The sequence below is a fragment of the Brienomyrus brachyistius genome, chromosome 3, assembly GCF_023856365.1.
Source record: "Brienomyrus brachyistius isolate T26 chromosome 3, BBRACH_0.4, whole genome shotgun sequence".
NCBI classification, from domain to species: domain Eukaryota; kingdom Metazoa; phylum Chordata; class Actinopteri; order Osteoglossiformes; family Mormyridae; genus Brienomyrus; species Brienomyrus brachyistius.
Window position 1 is genome coordinate 21,349,685 of NC_064535.1, and position 15,302 is coordinate 21,364,986.

At 51.0% G+C, this 15,302-nt stretch overlaps 1 protein-coding gene across 8 annotated transcripts in view; it reads left to right on the forward strand.

The window, feature by feature from the left end:
• Positions 1-468: 468 nt before the first annotated feature.
• LOC125738932 (coiled-coil domain-containing protein 136) overlaps positions 469-15,302 on the forward strand; it is a 31,889-nt gene continuing 17,055 nt past the window's right edge. For 5 of the 8 annotated variants that reach the window (XR_007396935.1, XM_049008463.1, XM_049008464.1 and 2 more), the window contains exons 1-2: positions 1,383-1,559; positions 13,449-13,766. Coding sequence is in view for 7 of the 8 variants with exons in the window: in XM_049008463.1 (XP_048864420.1) it covers positions 1,388-1,559; positions 13,449-13,766 (490 nt within the window). In the remaining variant the exon portion in view is untranslated. Of the gene's footprint in view, positions 800-1,376; positions 1,560-1,604; positions 1,818-13,448; positions 13,767-15,302 lie in introns of those variants that run through there. The other 3 variants (XM_049008469.1, XM_049008467.1, XM_049008466.1) reach the window with 3 other exon arrangements.

Consider the following 15,302-nt stretch of genomic DNA (forward strand, 5'->3'; position numbering starts at 1 on the left):
CAAATGGCTGTAATTTGTGTTAGTTTTGCCTCTTTTTGTGACCTTTGAGTATGTGCTTGTGTGGTTTTCTGCAAACACTGGGTCTAATTTTTACCACACGGTGTTGGTCCAGCTCAGGATTCGGCGGGAGGTGGCAGACAGGGAGGGAGACGTGAATATCTGCAGATCTGTCACCCCTGAATAGGAACCTGTTGCCACTTCCCACATCCCAGCTCTCCATCTGTGGCAACGTGTGTTTAGGGAGGTGAGAGAGTCACCTCAAAATCCCAGTGCTGCTCATGCCTGCCAGTGCCCCCCCTTCGCTCCCCCACCCTCATTCTTGGTAGGTTGCGTTGAGTCCACATCACAAATGCAGCTATTTGGCGGGTTATCCTGCCGGGGGGTGGAGCATGAGAGGTCAGATAGTGGCCCCCGTTCTCATTGTGTTTTTTCCCCCAAGCTTTCTGAGAGAGGGGGAAAGTGACAGAGAGAGAGAGAGAGAGGGAAGGAAAGAGAGAGAGAGAAAGAGAGAGAGAGAGAGCAAGGGAGATGGCAAAAACAAGACAGCAAGATCCATCGGATCCGTAGCTGCATATGAAGTCTGGTTAATGAAAACCAAATGGTTAATATTGTGTGAAGATAGAGAGAGAGTGAGAGAGAGAGAGAGAGAGAGATAGGGAGGGAGGGAGAGAGGATAGAGGGAGGGAGACAGAGAGAAAGAGAGGATAGAGGGTTGAAATCGCAGAAGAGAAATGAGCAGTATACTGAAGGAGAATTAGCCGTCAGCTGGCCGATCTGCAAGGTCTGGATCTCATTAAAGGTAAATACACTGTGGCAGAGTTGAGGCAGTGAGCGTGCGTGTGTGTGTGTGTGTGTGTGTGTGTGTGTGTGTGCGGGAGCGCGCGGTCACGCGTATGTGTGTGTATGTGTGTGCGTGAGCGCGCCGGGATTGTGACGGGGAGTTGGGGGAGGAGGAGTGTAGAATCTGCGCAGAGAGAGAGAGAGAGAGAGAGAGAGGGTGCTGTGAGCCGCGGGCGGGTGAGCGAGCGAGCGAGCGAGAACGGTCAGACAGCCGGCAGACGGAGGGGAGAGGCAGCGGCGGAGGCAGGCTCAGAAGACGCCCCTCAGCCTCAGCGCTGCCCCCTACCCTCAGGATGAAGCAGCCACAGCCCAGCAGCGCGTCCACGTTCTGAGGACCACCCCCTCACCCACCACCGTCGTGAACGGGCCAGCCCACCCGCTCGCTCTCTCCGCCTTACCGCTATCTGCTGCCAGCTGCGGCGCTAACATCCTCTGCTTCGCTTCTCGTGACGCCCCCCCCCACCCCCTCCCCCGACGCGGCCTAGCATTGACCCCCCCACCCCCTCCCTTCCCGAGCCCCCCCCCCCCCCCCACCCCCCACTCAGCCATGGACGGACTGCGCCTCCCACCAGTCATTGAGGAGGCTGTGGACCCCATAGGTCAGTATGCCGCCACCGTCGATAACGGGGGTGCTGCAGGCGTGTCGTCGTTTACCAGTAGCTGCAGGAAGCGAAGACGCGCAGCATGCGCTGAAGCTGCTGGGGGGGCTCAAGCTGAAGGTGCGTGTGCAGCTGTCACAGTGACCGGATCCTCTGCGTGTTTATACCTCGTTGATTAAGTCCGTTTCTATGGCGACTGAAAGGGTCAGATTGAAGTCTGTCTTTCAGTCATGCTCGCATTGCCCCGGTCAACGAATTCTGTCCCAGTGGCTTGTTTACGGCAGGATGAGGGCGCTAATTTCCGTCGCTCTCCGGGGACAGGAGAGCCTCTCTGGTTTTGTGGTCACCAGGAATTGGCAGATGTCCAGCGGAGAAGATGTAAGGTTTACTTCTCGGTAATTGCTGTACCCTCTGGATTTCTCATACTATGAAATCATAAGATGCTCTGGTAGTTAGCTATGGATTCATGCTTTAAAAACGGCTTAATGTTGTAAAAGATCTGTACGTCGATCTGGGGGACAAATCCGGGCTGATTTGAAATCGTAATCTCTGGGGTAACTTTCGAAAGGGTCTGAGCTCTTGTAGTTATGAGTTATGTGTATACACTGCAGAGATATTCAGCTGTAACACAAACAGTATGTGCAGCTTAAGTTCCACTTGCATTTCTGAATTTTGCGTTTTTCTTTCATTGGCTAGTTGACTTTTGGACAAGAAGTTCTGGAACATTCAGTAACCTCCGTGAGCTGCGTAGGTGTCATTTGAGGTGTGTTCTCGGGGGTGTTGGTAGGAAAGGTTTCCAGGGGAAGGAAGTCAGAAGGTCTCAGTGTGATTGATACCTCTGTCTCCCATGCTGAGACGGATGTTGTTGCTGTTCAGTAGATCAGAGGGCTGAGGGGGTCACGGCTGTTTGACCGATCCGTTCCAGGTGGTCAGCACGTCCGTGTTATGCGTGTGGCTATAAGCAAGTGGCTACTTATTTCTTGTTGTGTTGACTTTGAAAGTGTTGGCGTGAAGGTTCATTCGACTGTGTTTCTCATCTGTTACACAATATGTTCCTGAAATGCCAGCGTGTCGCTCCAGAGTGCGAGCCTGCAGAAAACCCGCTGCTGTTCTCGGTTGTTTTGATAATCGCACAAATCTATGTACCGATCTGCAAACATCTCCCATGCTTGTCCTGGACTCTGTTCATGTACTCTGTACATTTTGAAGGTGGTGAGGCCTCTTTATGTGTTTGTTTTGGAAAGATAATGGGCATTAATTGTTCCTTGTTTGTTCCCCTTTGTGGGGTAGAGGAGGCCGGCCGCCTGTGGTCCCCAGTCTGTTCCTCGTCTGTCTCACAGAGGCATGTCCATCTATGGTCCCGGTCTGTCCCTCATCTGTGTTTGGTCTGTCTGTAGTCTGTCCCCGGTCTGTCTTCATTCTGTCTCACAGAGCTACGTCCTTCCTTGTGCCCTAGACCGTCCCCACTCTCAATAATGGCCTCAGGTCTTTAACTTCTACCTTCCTCTCTGCGATTTTCTCTTCAGTCTACCATCCTCTGCACCCACCACCCCCTCACCGCATACCTCTGAGTAAACCGCAGACACCTACACACTCCACAGCACAGCATGAGCCCCCGCCTCCGTAAGGATATGTCTTCCCCTCCCCCAGGGACATTATTGCCACCTACTGGGGGAGGGGGTGCAGAGACTCCCACCAATTCTCACATTCTGCAGTCACCAAATTATCCTCGGTCACTGCATGATGCGTGTTGGGAGTCAGCTCCTTGTCATGGCGACATGCCGGACTCTGATTGGTTACGCTGGGCTGGGGTTCGAGGGGACAGCAGGATGCATCTGTCCTTCCTCTGTGTCTCTCTCCTTCTGTTCTCCACCTCCGGCTATGTCTCCCACATCCTTCTCCCCTTAGTGGATCGTAGCCGTTAGACTGTACTCTGCCCCTGGTTTTACCCAAATTCCAGGTGAACCGGGGGGAGGGGGTAATTGGCGTCACCGTTGTTTGGAAACATACCCAAAGCCTGGTTATGCCGACAGCTACTTTGATGCGCTGGCTTCCATGGCCGAGACGTTGCCTTAGCGACACGCGGAAATGACCGCTGGACTGCAGGCACGAGCCGCCTCTGCCCCCTGGGGTGCAGAAAGCGTGTGTTTGGATGTTGGCCGCTGCACGTTCCCTCCGCATCTCTGAGCACGCTTATGTAACCGAGCAGAGGATTCTGGGATTCCTGCCTCCCCCTCTCATCTGGGTGTCAGTCGAGCCGCAGGGGGCCATGTTGTTGGTTCCACTCTGGCTTCATTAGCATGAGATCCAAAGGTTCCATTAAGTGTTTAGGGGTGTTTGGGGGGGGGGGGGCGCCCCTCCTTAATCTTCCCTAATAACTAAATGAATGAGAACATATCTTTTTGTCTGTTTTTTTCCCCCCCCCGGCAGAGGGCAAGAGCCGCAGCACGACTCTTATCTGCCACTTCAAGGCTGGGCCAGGAGGGGGCTGCTCTGAATAATTCATGCCCTCCCACACCGGCGCTGAGATCCGAGTCACGCGTCTGCCAGCCGCCTCCGCCCAGCCCCCGCTGCCGGGGTCCCGAATGCGTGACCAGAACCCCAAGGCTGATCCTATCGAGCCACTTGCAGGACGCATCTCGGCTGCCACTGCAGAAACAGATGCGACTGATGCGGCTTGCAGAGAGGGAGGGAAAATAATAGGGCAGCCGCAGGCAATGCACCCTGGGATGTCGCAGCCGGAGTTGCGACTCGGCTTGGGGGTCTGCGTCCCCCATCCCCACTGACAGGCCCGTCCAGCCACGTGTTCTTCAGAACCCACTAGCCTGGCTGAACCCCCCCCCCCCCTGAGAGCTGGGAGTGACGAACACCCCCCAGCCTCTTATGGCAGATGGGAAAATGGGATCCGCCTCCGAGGTTGGGGGCCACACATTTATTTTCAAGTGGAGGACCCAAACATTCTGCCCTGGTCAGATAACAGGGGGTTCCTTCTCTGGGACGGGGGCGCATGTGGCCATCTCGTATGGCCCCCGCAAGCAGATTGCCTTGGCAATTATTAGCTACTTTCTGGACTTGTTAGATAAACAGCTTGTAAATCTCACTTAGCATGGTAGGGTGGGGGGTCATCACGGCCCGCCTGAGTGTCCTCTTAGCCCTCGAGTTCAGGACTCACAGCTCTGTCATTCTTCCCACAGATGTATTTCATTTTTGTACCTTCGGCGTATGGACATACTTTTCCTCTAGGGGGTGCTGTCTTATTCTGCTGTGAGGCTGCTAATTGAATTGCAGTCAGAGTGTTAGGCGAGGTGGAAGCTTGGTCCTCCGGGTGATGATGCCAAGCATTTCAGCCAAAGGTCAGCTGTCCGTGTCGGAGTTGGCACGGTTGGGCGTTGGTTCTTATTCTCGGAGTGCACGTGCAAATGCACACGTGAGCCAGCACCGCACGGATGCCGCTCACGCCGATGGCTTGGCACGCCACCGCTCGCCCCGTATGCTCTAGATTTAAAACGCCTGGGAGAAGAAACCAACGCAGCCACCTGGTCGCTAGGCAACAGCTGCGGATGCCGCATGCCCATTGGTTCAGGCTTACTGCGAATTAGCTAAAGGTCTGCAGTGCAGATGCTGAGTGTTTTTAAGTGAGTTTTTTTTTTTTTTTTTGGGGGGGGGGGGGGTGCGTTTTTCTCTCAGTATTTCAGCTCCCCCCCTCCTTCCTCCACTTCCTTCCAGGAAGCAAACAGGTTAGTGCCACCTGGATGCCTGTGGCTGAGATCACCTTCCAGTCATGTGACAGAACCAGCCTCTGGGGTCACATGGCAGACGGTGACATCATCAGTGAGTCCTGATAGGTGTAGGCCTGCTTTCATATAAATGACAGGGATCAGGGACAGTGCGGAGCGGATTACGCTGGGGGGGAGAGGGTATCGTGTGTCCCAGACGTGCCATGTGCTCTTGGTCCTTCCTCGTTACAGACTCATTATGCGGCCATCAAACATTGATGTGCGGGGGCCCTGAAAAGCGCACTGCCAGAGAGGTGTAGGATGCAGACGGCCAGGTCTGGGCTAAATCTGAGCTAGCGGCTTTCACGCCCCGTCAGCTGGGTGCAGGGTTTCGGTCCTGTGTGTGCACCTGTCTGCGAGGGTCTCTTGGCTGAACACCATGTCCGTCTCTCCCTCTCTGGGCCGGTGAATCAGGCGTAAAGCGACGGCCTTTCGTTCCCTGCTTGTATGTGCGTCAGAGAGGCCCAGAAAGACTTAGGGGTCCCCACAAAGATCTGTGAATGAAATAAAAAAACTAAAAATTCCAAAAGTTTGGTATTTTGTTAGGTTACTTATGGTTAAGGTTATGGCTGGGTAGAGGTTAAGGGTTTGGAATGGAAGGTCCCCATTTAGATAGGTAGACTAACTTGTGTGTGTGTGGATGGGCAGGGCCACCATCTTAGGGAGGTAGCTGCCCCCCCCCCCCCCCCCCCCCCACTAATCTCGCTCTCCTGCCTGCTTCCACACCTGTCTTGGATGATATCATGTGTTGTTTTAATGTAAGGGTCCCTGTTCTCCACATGTTTTGTCATTGCCCACCCCTTCTCTCACGATCCCTCGCCTACCTCCCACCCCCTTGCAGCTCTGATCACGGGGCCAGCGTGTGTCTCCCCTCAGTGTGTGCCTCCTCTCGGCACGGGCCCCCTGCTGGTCACGGGAGACACAATGCAGGCTCACACTGCCCCCACCTTGATGTTCCCCTAATCCTCCGCAGATTTGAGGGAGGTCAACAGTTGTTAGAGCGCCTTCCCCAGGGCGAGTGGGAGTCATCACGGCAGAGAAGCCTGCGGCAGCTTTAACTGTGCTCTTCCTCACCTGGGACTCAGATGGAGGAAGTTAATTACTAATTGCTAATTACTAGTCCTAGAGTTCTTTCGGGTTGTTAATTGAAATCCATTCTCACAATAGGATGTGTTACCTGTTAACCTTCTCTTAACCATGCTCTGTTCTATCCATCTCCCTCTGCTTCTTTCTGTCTGTCTGTTTCTCTCTCTTTCTTCATTCCCCTTGACTCCCTGTCTTTGTCCAGTTGTCCCACCATGTGCAGATCAGCGTGTCATTGGTTCATTATCATGCTGGTGATGGGATACTGGTTCTGACAGCTCAGAATTGGCTTTGGTCGGGCCTTCAGTGAGCAAATGGCCGGCAGAAATAGCTGGGCTGAGATGTCACAGCTTAGAGGATGCGTGGACCTGGGGTTCTAGTGTGGGGGGGCTGACAGCTTGAGAAAACATGTAATCTGGGGGTGGGGGGTACAGAGAGAGAGCATGGCGGTGCATGAAGGTCAGACACGATCATCTGCAGCCTGCCTCCTCATGTTAGACTCTATTTTCATTGCAGCTGTAAGGATTCCTTCCTGTTCCGCAGCCTTCCCTATGACAGGCTTACATTACACGTGCTGCCCTCCTTCTGAGTGTCTTTGCCAGGACGCAACTTGTTACGGTGACGTTTCAGGCATGTATCGCTCGCTTCGTCCTGCATCCAGTGGCGAGTGGCAGTTCTCCGATGGGTTACCGGCGCCTGTTTCTGAAACCCCAGTGGTCCCTTTGGGTGGGCTAATGAGGACGAAGCCAGTTTTTCGGAAAGCTGCAGGTACCTCTTGAATGGGCTGCATGCATGTGTCTAAGCCGACGATCAGGGTGGGGAGGGGGGGGAGGGAGAACGGTCCCCATGCCCACGCTGACGACTGATTGGTCCTTTGCAGTACTTTTGCAGTGACCAGTCAGGATGTCGGCGTCACCGTTGCACAGGAGAAGGCTCGTTCGCACGCGTCCTCGTCTTCGTGTCTAAGGCCGTGTGCCACGGCAGGCCAGTGAGAGCCTTTGTAAGTCTGCCTTTGACAGCTGGCTGACGGCATTCTGAGTCGCCGAGCTGGATGAGAGACCGGGCGGGGCAGACACAAAGCTTTGTCTCGGGACGGCCCAGATCTCTCCGTGGAGGAAGACGTTGTTCTTCACCGCAGTGACTGATGTTGCTTGTCTCCCCCAAAATCTATTTCCATCTCTGCCCTAGATCTCAAGTTTCCTGCAGCTGAAGGATTGTATCGGAACTCTTTATGCAAACACACACACGCACACACGCACACACACACACACACATACCGATTACTGCGGCTGAGAGAGTATATTTTTCGCTTGGTTGGTTGTGCATCGTTAGCGGCGGATGCTAATGATCTGCTGCACAGATAATGGATGGAAATGAAGGGAAAAGGAACAGCAGCGTATTTGATCATCAGGATATTTGCTTAGTGATTTTTCTGCCTTTCCCAGGCTCCCAATCCAGCAGCTCTGCTACTGATGAAGGGGGCTTCAACTGGAGGGGTCCAGGCACCCATGTGTGTGTGTGTGTGTGTGTGTGTGTGTGTATGTGGATTAGGTTTGTGTTACATTGTGGGGACCAAATGTCCCCCACAATATGATAAACATCTGTTATTTTGACATTGTGGGGACCATTTTTCAAGTCCCCACAAAGATCTGTGAATGTAATCAAAATGCCAAATTCAAAAATGCCAAAAGTCTTGTCTTTTGATTGGTTAAGGTCAGGACTGGATAGTGGTTAAGGTCGTTAGGGTTACAGTTTACCCCATAGAAATGAATGGAGAGTCCCCACAAACCTATGTGTGTGTGTGTGTGTGTGTGTGTGTGTGTGAACAGAGGGGTGTACGGTTACCTGCTCTGGGGGTGACACTGCTGCTAGACTCAGGAAGTTGATATCACTGGCTGGTGGGCTGCATAGGGGGGGTGGGGGGACAAAGCAGTCCTTTAAGCTTACCCTCAGCAGGTCCATCCCGCAGTGCTGGGGTGACAGACTTCGGTCGCCGGCTGGGAGTCCCGCAGATGGAGGCTCTAGGACTTTCTGCAGCACTTCTGCTCTCAGTCGAACTGTTTGCCGTATCGAGTGACGTGCTTTGACCCTATTTTGACCGTGTTTTCCTCTAAAGAAGGTGATCCTCAGCTCTGTTATCAAACTAGGGTCTTTATCACTGGGTGGCTGGTCTGTACAGACAGGCTCACACTCCGGGGTCAGCTCAGCAGACTCACACCCCAGACGGGTGACAGGTGTTCTCCTACAGAGGGACTCTGCTCTCTGTAATGCAGGGCTGTGCTATCGTTAGCTGCTATCATTCGCCGTTTTATCACATCGCTGCCTATCGGCCCGCAAAGGTCGAAGGTCACCAGAGGTTTCTGCGGCGGCTGGCTGACGCGTGGCCCCGCCCACTCTGCGCACAAAGTCAGCCTTGTCTTGGGGTCCTAAAGGCCATTGTCCTGCATGGTTACGCTGGAGGCGGGCTGAGGGGTTGTATCACGGGTGGCTCGATTCAAAAAGTTTCTTTGTCAAATATATGTCACTGATATTTTATTGGGCCATAACTAAGCTCTAATTTCAAGTATGTATCCTTCAGGCTATGCAACTCATTTCAGAGGCATCGATTTTGACCTGGAAGAAAAATCATACAGAGAGATAATGTAGAGATACATAGTCCTCAGGTAGGTTGTGTGACGGACACATTTGGGCAATGATGTGATTGCGCTGCCCACCCACCCTTGCAGAGACACACCTCCTCTATTGCCGGCTGTCACCAGGCCGGCCAGCGTTCTACATGTATCTGTGAAGGGTCCACGGCTGGTCGCGCATTTGTGGCATTGTAGCCCAATCCTTCGTGCTGATTGGGTGAGGTGCTACCAATGACAGTTGGGGAGGGAAATCAAGCTGGCAAGTTTAGTGTGGTGTGTGTTTGCCTGGCAGACACCATGTGGCAGTGTGAATTAAATGAGGAAGTCCGTCGACGCGGGAATATTCTGGAGATTGGTGTTCAGTGCCGCATTCCTCTTCGGGTCAGTTTTGCTGAGTTCAGGCTCGTGCTGCAAAAAAGGACCATTCAAATTTAAGGTGCTTCTGTTTTGAGACAAGACTTGGTAAGATTTCCTAAAATAAAGGGACAATATGCCTAAAAGGAAGTACATTAATTTTATCCATAAGACGTGTTGTTAGTCAGTTTATTAATGAACAGCATCTGTTACATGGATTCTACAGGATAAAGGGAGGGCCTCTCTGCCCTGGGAAGTGGCTCCAGTTTAGCATTCCAATGTGTGAATCCTCTAATGTGGGACAGCCAATAGGAATGCTCGTTCAACCCATGTGACAAAAATTCCTCAAAGAGAAAAATTGTATTCGCTGCTTCCAAAGAATCTACTGGCCCGGATCCCCCCCATTACTGGTGGGAGTTGGCGTCTCCCTGCTGCCTGTGATTAGGTGTCCCTCTTCCTTTCTGTGTGAATCTTCTGTCACTCCCCACCCCCCAAATCTCGGTCCAGATGGTAGCGGCTGTGCTCAGTCATAGGCCGGTTGGGCAGCCCGATGCTCTGACTGGCTCCTCAAGGCTCTGTGTTTCTCTCAAATACACGCGTGACGCCAGGTGGGCATGTTAAGTCTTCCAGTGCTGAAATGATCTTTATCTGTTTACCTGTCTGATTCTTTCAGTTACATATCCGAGCTCTGCCTTTTGGTCCAAATACCACAATGAGGTCCTGCTCTTCATGAGTGTAGTGGGCGTCTTTTAGTATTTGAATATTTAAATGTAATTTGTTTCGAGTTTGTCACATATGCAAACTTACGTGCAGTGAAAGCATTCTGTACCTGCCTCCTAGTTTGTGCTTAAAAAGACCTAATTAAAAATATCACATAAAAATGGCAAAAAACAATAAAAGCAACAATATATCTATATACTTAAGTGAGTACATAGACAGTATTTTATTATATTGCCTGTATATCGATTGATCCAATTAAGCTGTAATCAATATGCTTCATATAGGGTGATTATTGAAGATGTCAGGTGTGTAGAAAGGTTTCTCATGTTAATTGCTAATCATTATGACCCTACCACAGTGCATCCTGCCCTCTACTGGCCAAGGCCTGTTTTGTGTCGAGTGATAAATTAGGTTCTTCCCCTTTTTTAGGGGGGGGGGGGGGTAAGTTAATGTAGTAATAGACTCCCTGGAGCGAAGCAGATCATTATTATTTGATCAGCATGTGCAAAACTGTAATCTTAAATGTGGCTAATTAATAATGTAACACTGCGGCAGTCCGCTAGAAACCCAAATAAAGAGTGTGTGTGTGTGTGTGTGTGTGTGTGTGTCTTTCTGAGTGGAGGATCAAGTCACTAAATATATAACAGAGAAGGTGAATGCGCCAGAGCGTCAGTACTGCACATTTATTTATTAATTTGTTAATTATTTAATGCAAAATGACATGCGATTTAATGCAAAAAAGGCAGAAAAATAATACCCATGACATGAAATGCTGACTGAAATGTGTAGATCAGATATCAGATAAAAACGAAAACCCGATCACCCACAGGGGACTGCTGCGGCCCCCAAAGGGCCCAATTCTACTGACAACACAATGCCAAGGGCCGCTGGTTGTTGGGGGACACTGGGGTAGGGAATCGGGGCTTCAGGGATATTTCTGACAAACATCGTCAATCAGCTGATACATTTTCTGGGAAATATTAAGTAAGTAGGTCAGTCAGTCAGTCAGTCAGTCCACCCGTCCATCCATCCGTCTGTTTCATCAACCATTTTCCATGACTGCTTACATGCTGGGAACACCCTACATGCTATTTAGAACAGGAATATTAAATGAATGTCAAATCGGGAAATTTACGTGTTACGTAAAGCAGGATTATTCTGCTCCGTCCTTGGCTTTCTCCTCTCGTTGACATGGCCGCCAATATACGCAGTTCGCTTCCTGGGAAGCGTCTGTCAGACAATTACCCAGCATGCAGCTGTTTGATCCCACGCAGCCACCTGTGATGGGACAGGTGCCGACAGAGCAGAGGGGGCGACCGCTCAGCCAGGACCAAGACGCCCCAGCGCTGGTTTTCACCCTCATGTTCCTGTCCCTCATTCAGCACAAATATGGACACTTCAGTGTGAGCTGTTTTTTTTTTGTAAACATCGATGATAGGAGATTGGATGCTTCAAAACCATGGTGGGTGGGGTTATTGGCCCTGTCAATCACAGGCTGCCTTGAACCACTCCTCTGTTTACTTCATTTTTATTGGACAAATCCGGCTGTGATTGACAGCAGAGCGTTAATCCCACCCACCATCCTGCCTCAATTTTAAACCCAACACGGCCACATTGTATAAGGAATTAAGACTTGATTAATTCTCTTTCCCGCTGGGGCTCGTATGACCGGATTAGGGTGTCTGCTCATTTATCTGTAAACCTGACTAGAGAAACATCTTGTTACTGGTGAGTGAAAAGTTAGAGTCACCTCTGTGACTATCTGAGTCTCCCACACACATATGTGAGGTTAACCGTAAGTAGAACAAAGAGAATCTCATGGAGGGGGGAGGTCATCGAATCTGCTCTGCTGTCACCCTCTGGTTCAGTGGGCAACAAAGGCTATCGAAGGGCAAGGTGTCTCAGGAGAGACGTGATAGTCCATAACCTCCTCCATCGAGGCCCAGCAGAGCTTTCCGCACAGCACGACAACAACTGTTCCCTTTGTCATGATCTCAAACTGACAAAGTATAGTATATGTTCTTGTCGCCTGGCGACAGAATGATCAAATAACTTTCCCCTTTCAATTACATTCACAGTAAACTGGGATGTAGGATGCAAAAAGGCAGCGTGTCTATGATTTATGTCTACTTCAGCTTGGAAAACAGCCTGCATTTCCTGTTAATAAGAACTTCAAAGCCTCCCTAATGAGCTTACGATTAAACGTGCCGTATCCTTTCATCCGAAGGCGAATTCTGGCTAATGGAGAGTCTTCAGATTGCGGTCGCCGTGGCTTCGACGTCAGGTGACCTTGGGGGGGGGGGGGGGGGGGGGGCTGTTTCTGCAGGACGCAAATCCCCAAATTTCATCAGCAGCCATTTAAACAGGTTGTAATTTGCGTGCGTAAGTGAGCTCAGTAAATAAAGGGGGAGAGAGAGAGACTATAATTAGGTCCCGACGTTCTTCAGGGAACATCAGCCAGGAATGGAAGCCAACAGCTGCTCTTGTAGCAGGAAGCTTTAGCAGTCCGGAGAGTTTGGTCCCCCACAGTTAACCAGACCTCATATCTTCCTAAATGGACCTTCCATGCTCCTCCTTCGTCACAGTATTTGTGAATGAGCCATATGTCACGCTGAGTGAGAGAGAGATCTCAGATTGGAGAGGATCACGATTTGCCAATTTTTTTGCTGTGTTTTTCCTATTCCTGCCACTGGGTGGCGCATTGGAATATTTGTTCCCACTCATCTAGTCATGGCGATTGAGGTGTTACAACAGATTGGTTGTTTTCAAATAGGGATGGGAGGGGTTTGTGTCAACCCCCGAGGGCTGCAGGCAAAGGTCTGTGGATAGGTCAGTCTACTCGGTGGGTGTGGGGTAGAAAAATATGATGGCAGTGGAGAGGGTTGTGTCTGAGAACAACAGGTGGAGTAGATGGGTGGTGTAGGGACACCCTAGAGCAGCTGGACCCCCACGTGGGGACACGTCAGCTGTCGGATGATGATGAGTGTGGGGAGTTGAATGAGCTGCGCAAGAATTTGTACCAGCTGCACTGAGGCTGCGGGACTGTCTGGCTTGTCCAATGGAATCGCAGGGCAGCTGTCCAATCAGAGCTCCGACTCTGGGTCAGGTGATGCCGGAGGCAGCTCCTCATGTTAACATCAATGATAGGAAACTGGATGCTTCAAGACCATGGAGGGTGGGTTATTGGCCCTGTTAGTCACAGGGTGCCTTAATCTACTTTGTTTACTTCATTTTCATTGAAGGATTGTGGCTGTGATTGACAGTAAAGTGTTAATCCCGCCCACCGTGACAATCAAAGCCCCAGTAACTGTCCTTCATCAAACCCAACATGGCCGCATTTTATAAGGAATTAGGACTGGATAAACTCTCTTTTCTATTGGGTCTGGCATGATTAGATTAGATTATCTGCTTATTAATCTGTAACACTGATCCCCTCCACTCGACAGACGACGACCTGAAACCAGAGAAACCTGGCATGGAGGAGGAGCTGACTGCCAAGGAGAAGGAGGCCCTGGAGGAGAATGAGGAGAAGGAGCAGAAGAACGAAGAGGCAGGCAATGGGGAGAAGGAGGTGACCGAGGAGAAAGCGGGGGAGGCAGCTGAGAGGAAGGATGCAGTGGAGACCGCCGACAGGCAGGGGGCACCGCTCCCCGAGGGGCAGGAGCTGGAGGAGTTGAGGGCACAGGTACTCCAGCTGCTCCTGGAGCTGGAAGAGGCACGGGAGATGTCGCAGAAGCACGAGGAGAGCTTCCACGAGCTGCAGGGTGAGGAGCAGCATCATGTGGCCGGGGTGATTCACCTTCACGTGTAGATAATGAGATGAACCAGGATAATAGAGCACAGCCGTGCAAATAAGCCCAGCAGAAACACAAAGTAACTGGGCCACGTTTCTGTCCCACTGAACTCTGAACCACTGAAGCGCAGTCAGCAAAGACCTCGCAGGCCAGCTTCGTACCACACATATGATCTAATCACTTCCTTTTCTTTGGGGATTGTTGAATAAGTCGTCATCTATTTTTATTGCAAAACATGCGAGCAATACATGTATCTGTCCCCTTTTCTTCTGGGCTACTAGACTAGAAGCGCAACGCTCCTGGTCAGGGGTGCTGTAAAGGAGGCTATGAAAGATTTGGAAGATGATTGGATTGTTCTGGATTGGAGGCCTTTTAAGATATGCTTAAAGTGTCTAGCAGCACCATGTGGTTCATTAGCATTTGTATGGCTATCTCTAGATTTTTTGTCCTCTGCTCCCAGGCTACACTCTACCCTTCAAATTCCCCACAAAAATCACATATGCCAAGAAAAATCCTCCTCCTAGGCTGATACAGGGCCTCTCGACGGGAGGGTCCATGGCTTCTGGCACTGAGAGGTTTTCTGCGAGCCAGTCAGCGTGGAAGGCAGGCGGCTCGCCGAACGATGGGTTATTTTTAGCAGGCGCTAACACCTCCGACTCCACCGCGGGGAAGGTCTTCGGGTTCTTGGGCGTCCCCTGTGGATGCGACGGCGGTGCTCCCCCCGCAGGGCACACTTGGCATTCGGGGCTTAAGGCGAGCAGCTGCTCCCCGTCAGTGCCGGGGCAGATACGCTGAGTCACTGGGCTTCTAGTCATGGCCGAAATGCGTCGAGTCACTCGGCCTCTAGTCATGGTGGCAATGTGAATGTGGGGATGTGTGGCGATGTCTGAGACAGGAAAACACAATTTAAAGGCCACACACAGAAATGTAGGTTCAAGTATGCGGTAACCTGACATTAAAACCAGAGTAAGTTACATATTTAAACTTCCCCCAGCGTACATTTTTACCACAAGCACCCCGCCACCCCCCCCCCCCCCCATCATGAACTTGATATATAAGGTGAGATGTATGTGCACATTTACACAAAGACATTGTACTGTATATGTGTGCTTTAAACTGAAATGGGGGCTTTCCCACATTTCACAATGAACAGCCTGCATTTTTGCGTTAAATCAGAGAATGCAGGTAACAGTGCATTTCTGGATACAAAATTTTCCATTTTCTCATAACTTGAAATGAAACAGTTGTAAAAGCATTTTGATTGCGGTCGTGATGGAGCCACGTCAAATCATTCGACCAGGAAACATCTGAGTGCGCGCAGATGGCCTTTGAGGTCGCCAGGCTTGTAAAGATCCACTTTCACAAATGGCTTCTTTTCCAAAAGCTGAAGTTTTGCCCGAAAATGACATCATATCTGACAGGGCGAATAAAGATCAGCTTCCTAAAAGCTTGGCCATAGTGACAGCATTTTGGAGCAGGTAGCTAGTGAGCTAAAACCGTTAAGTC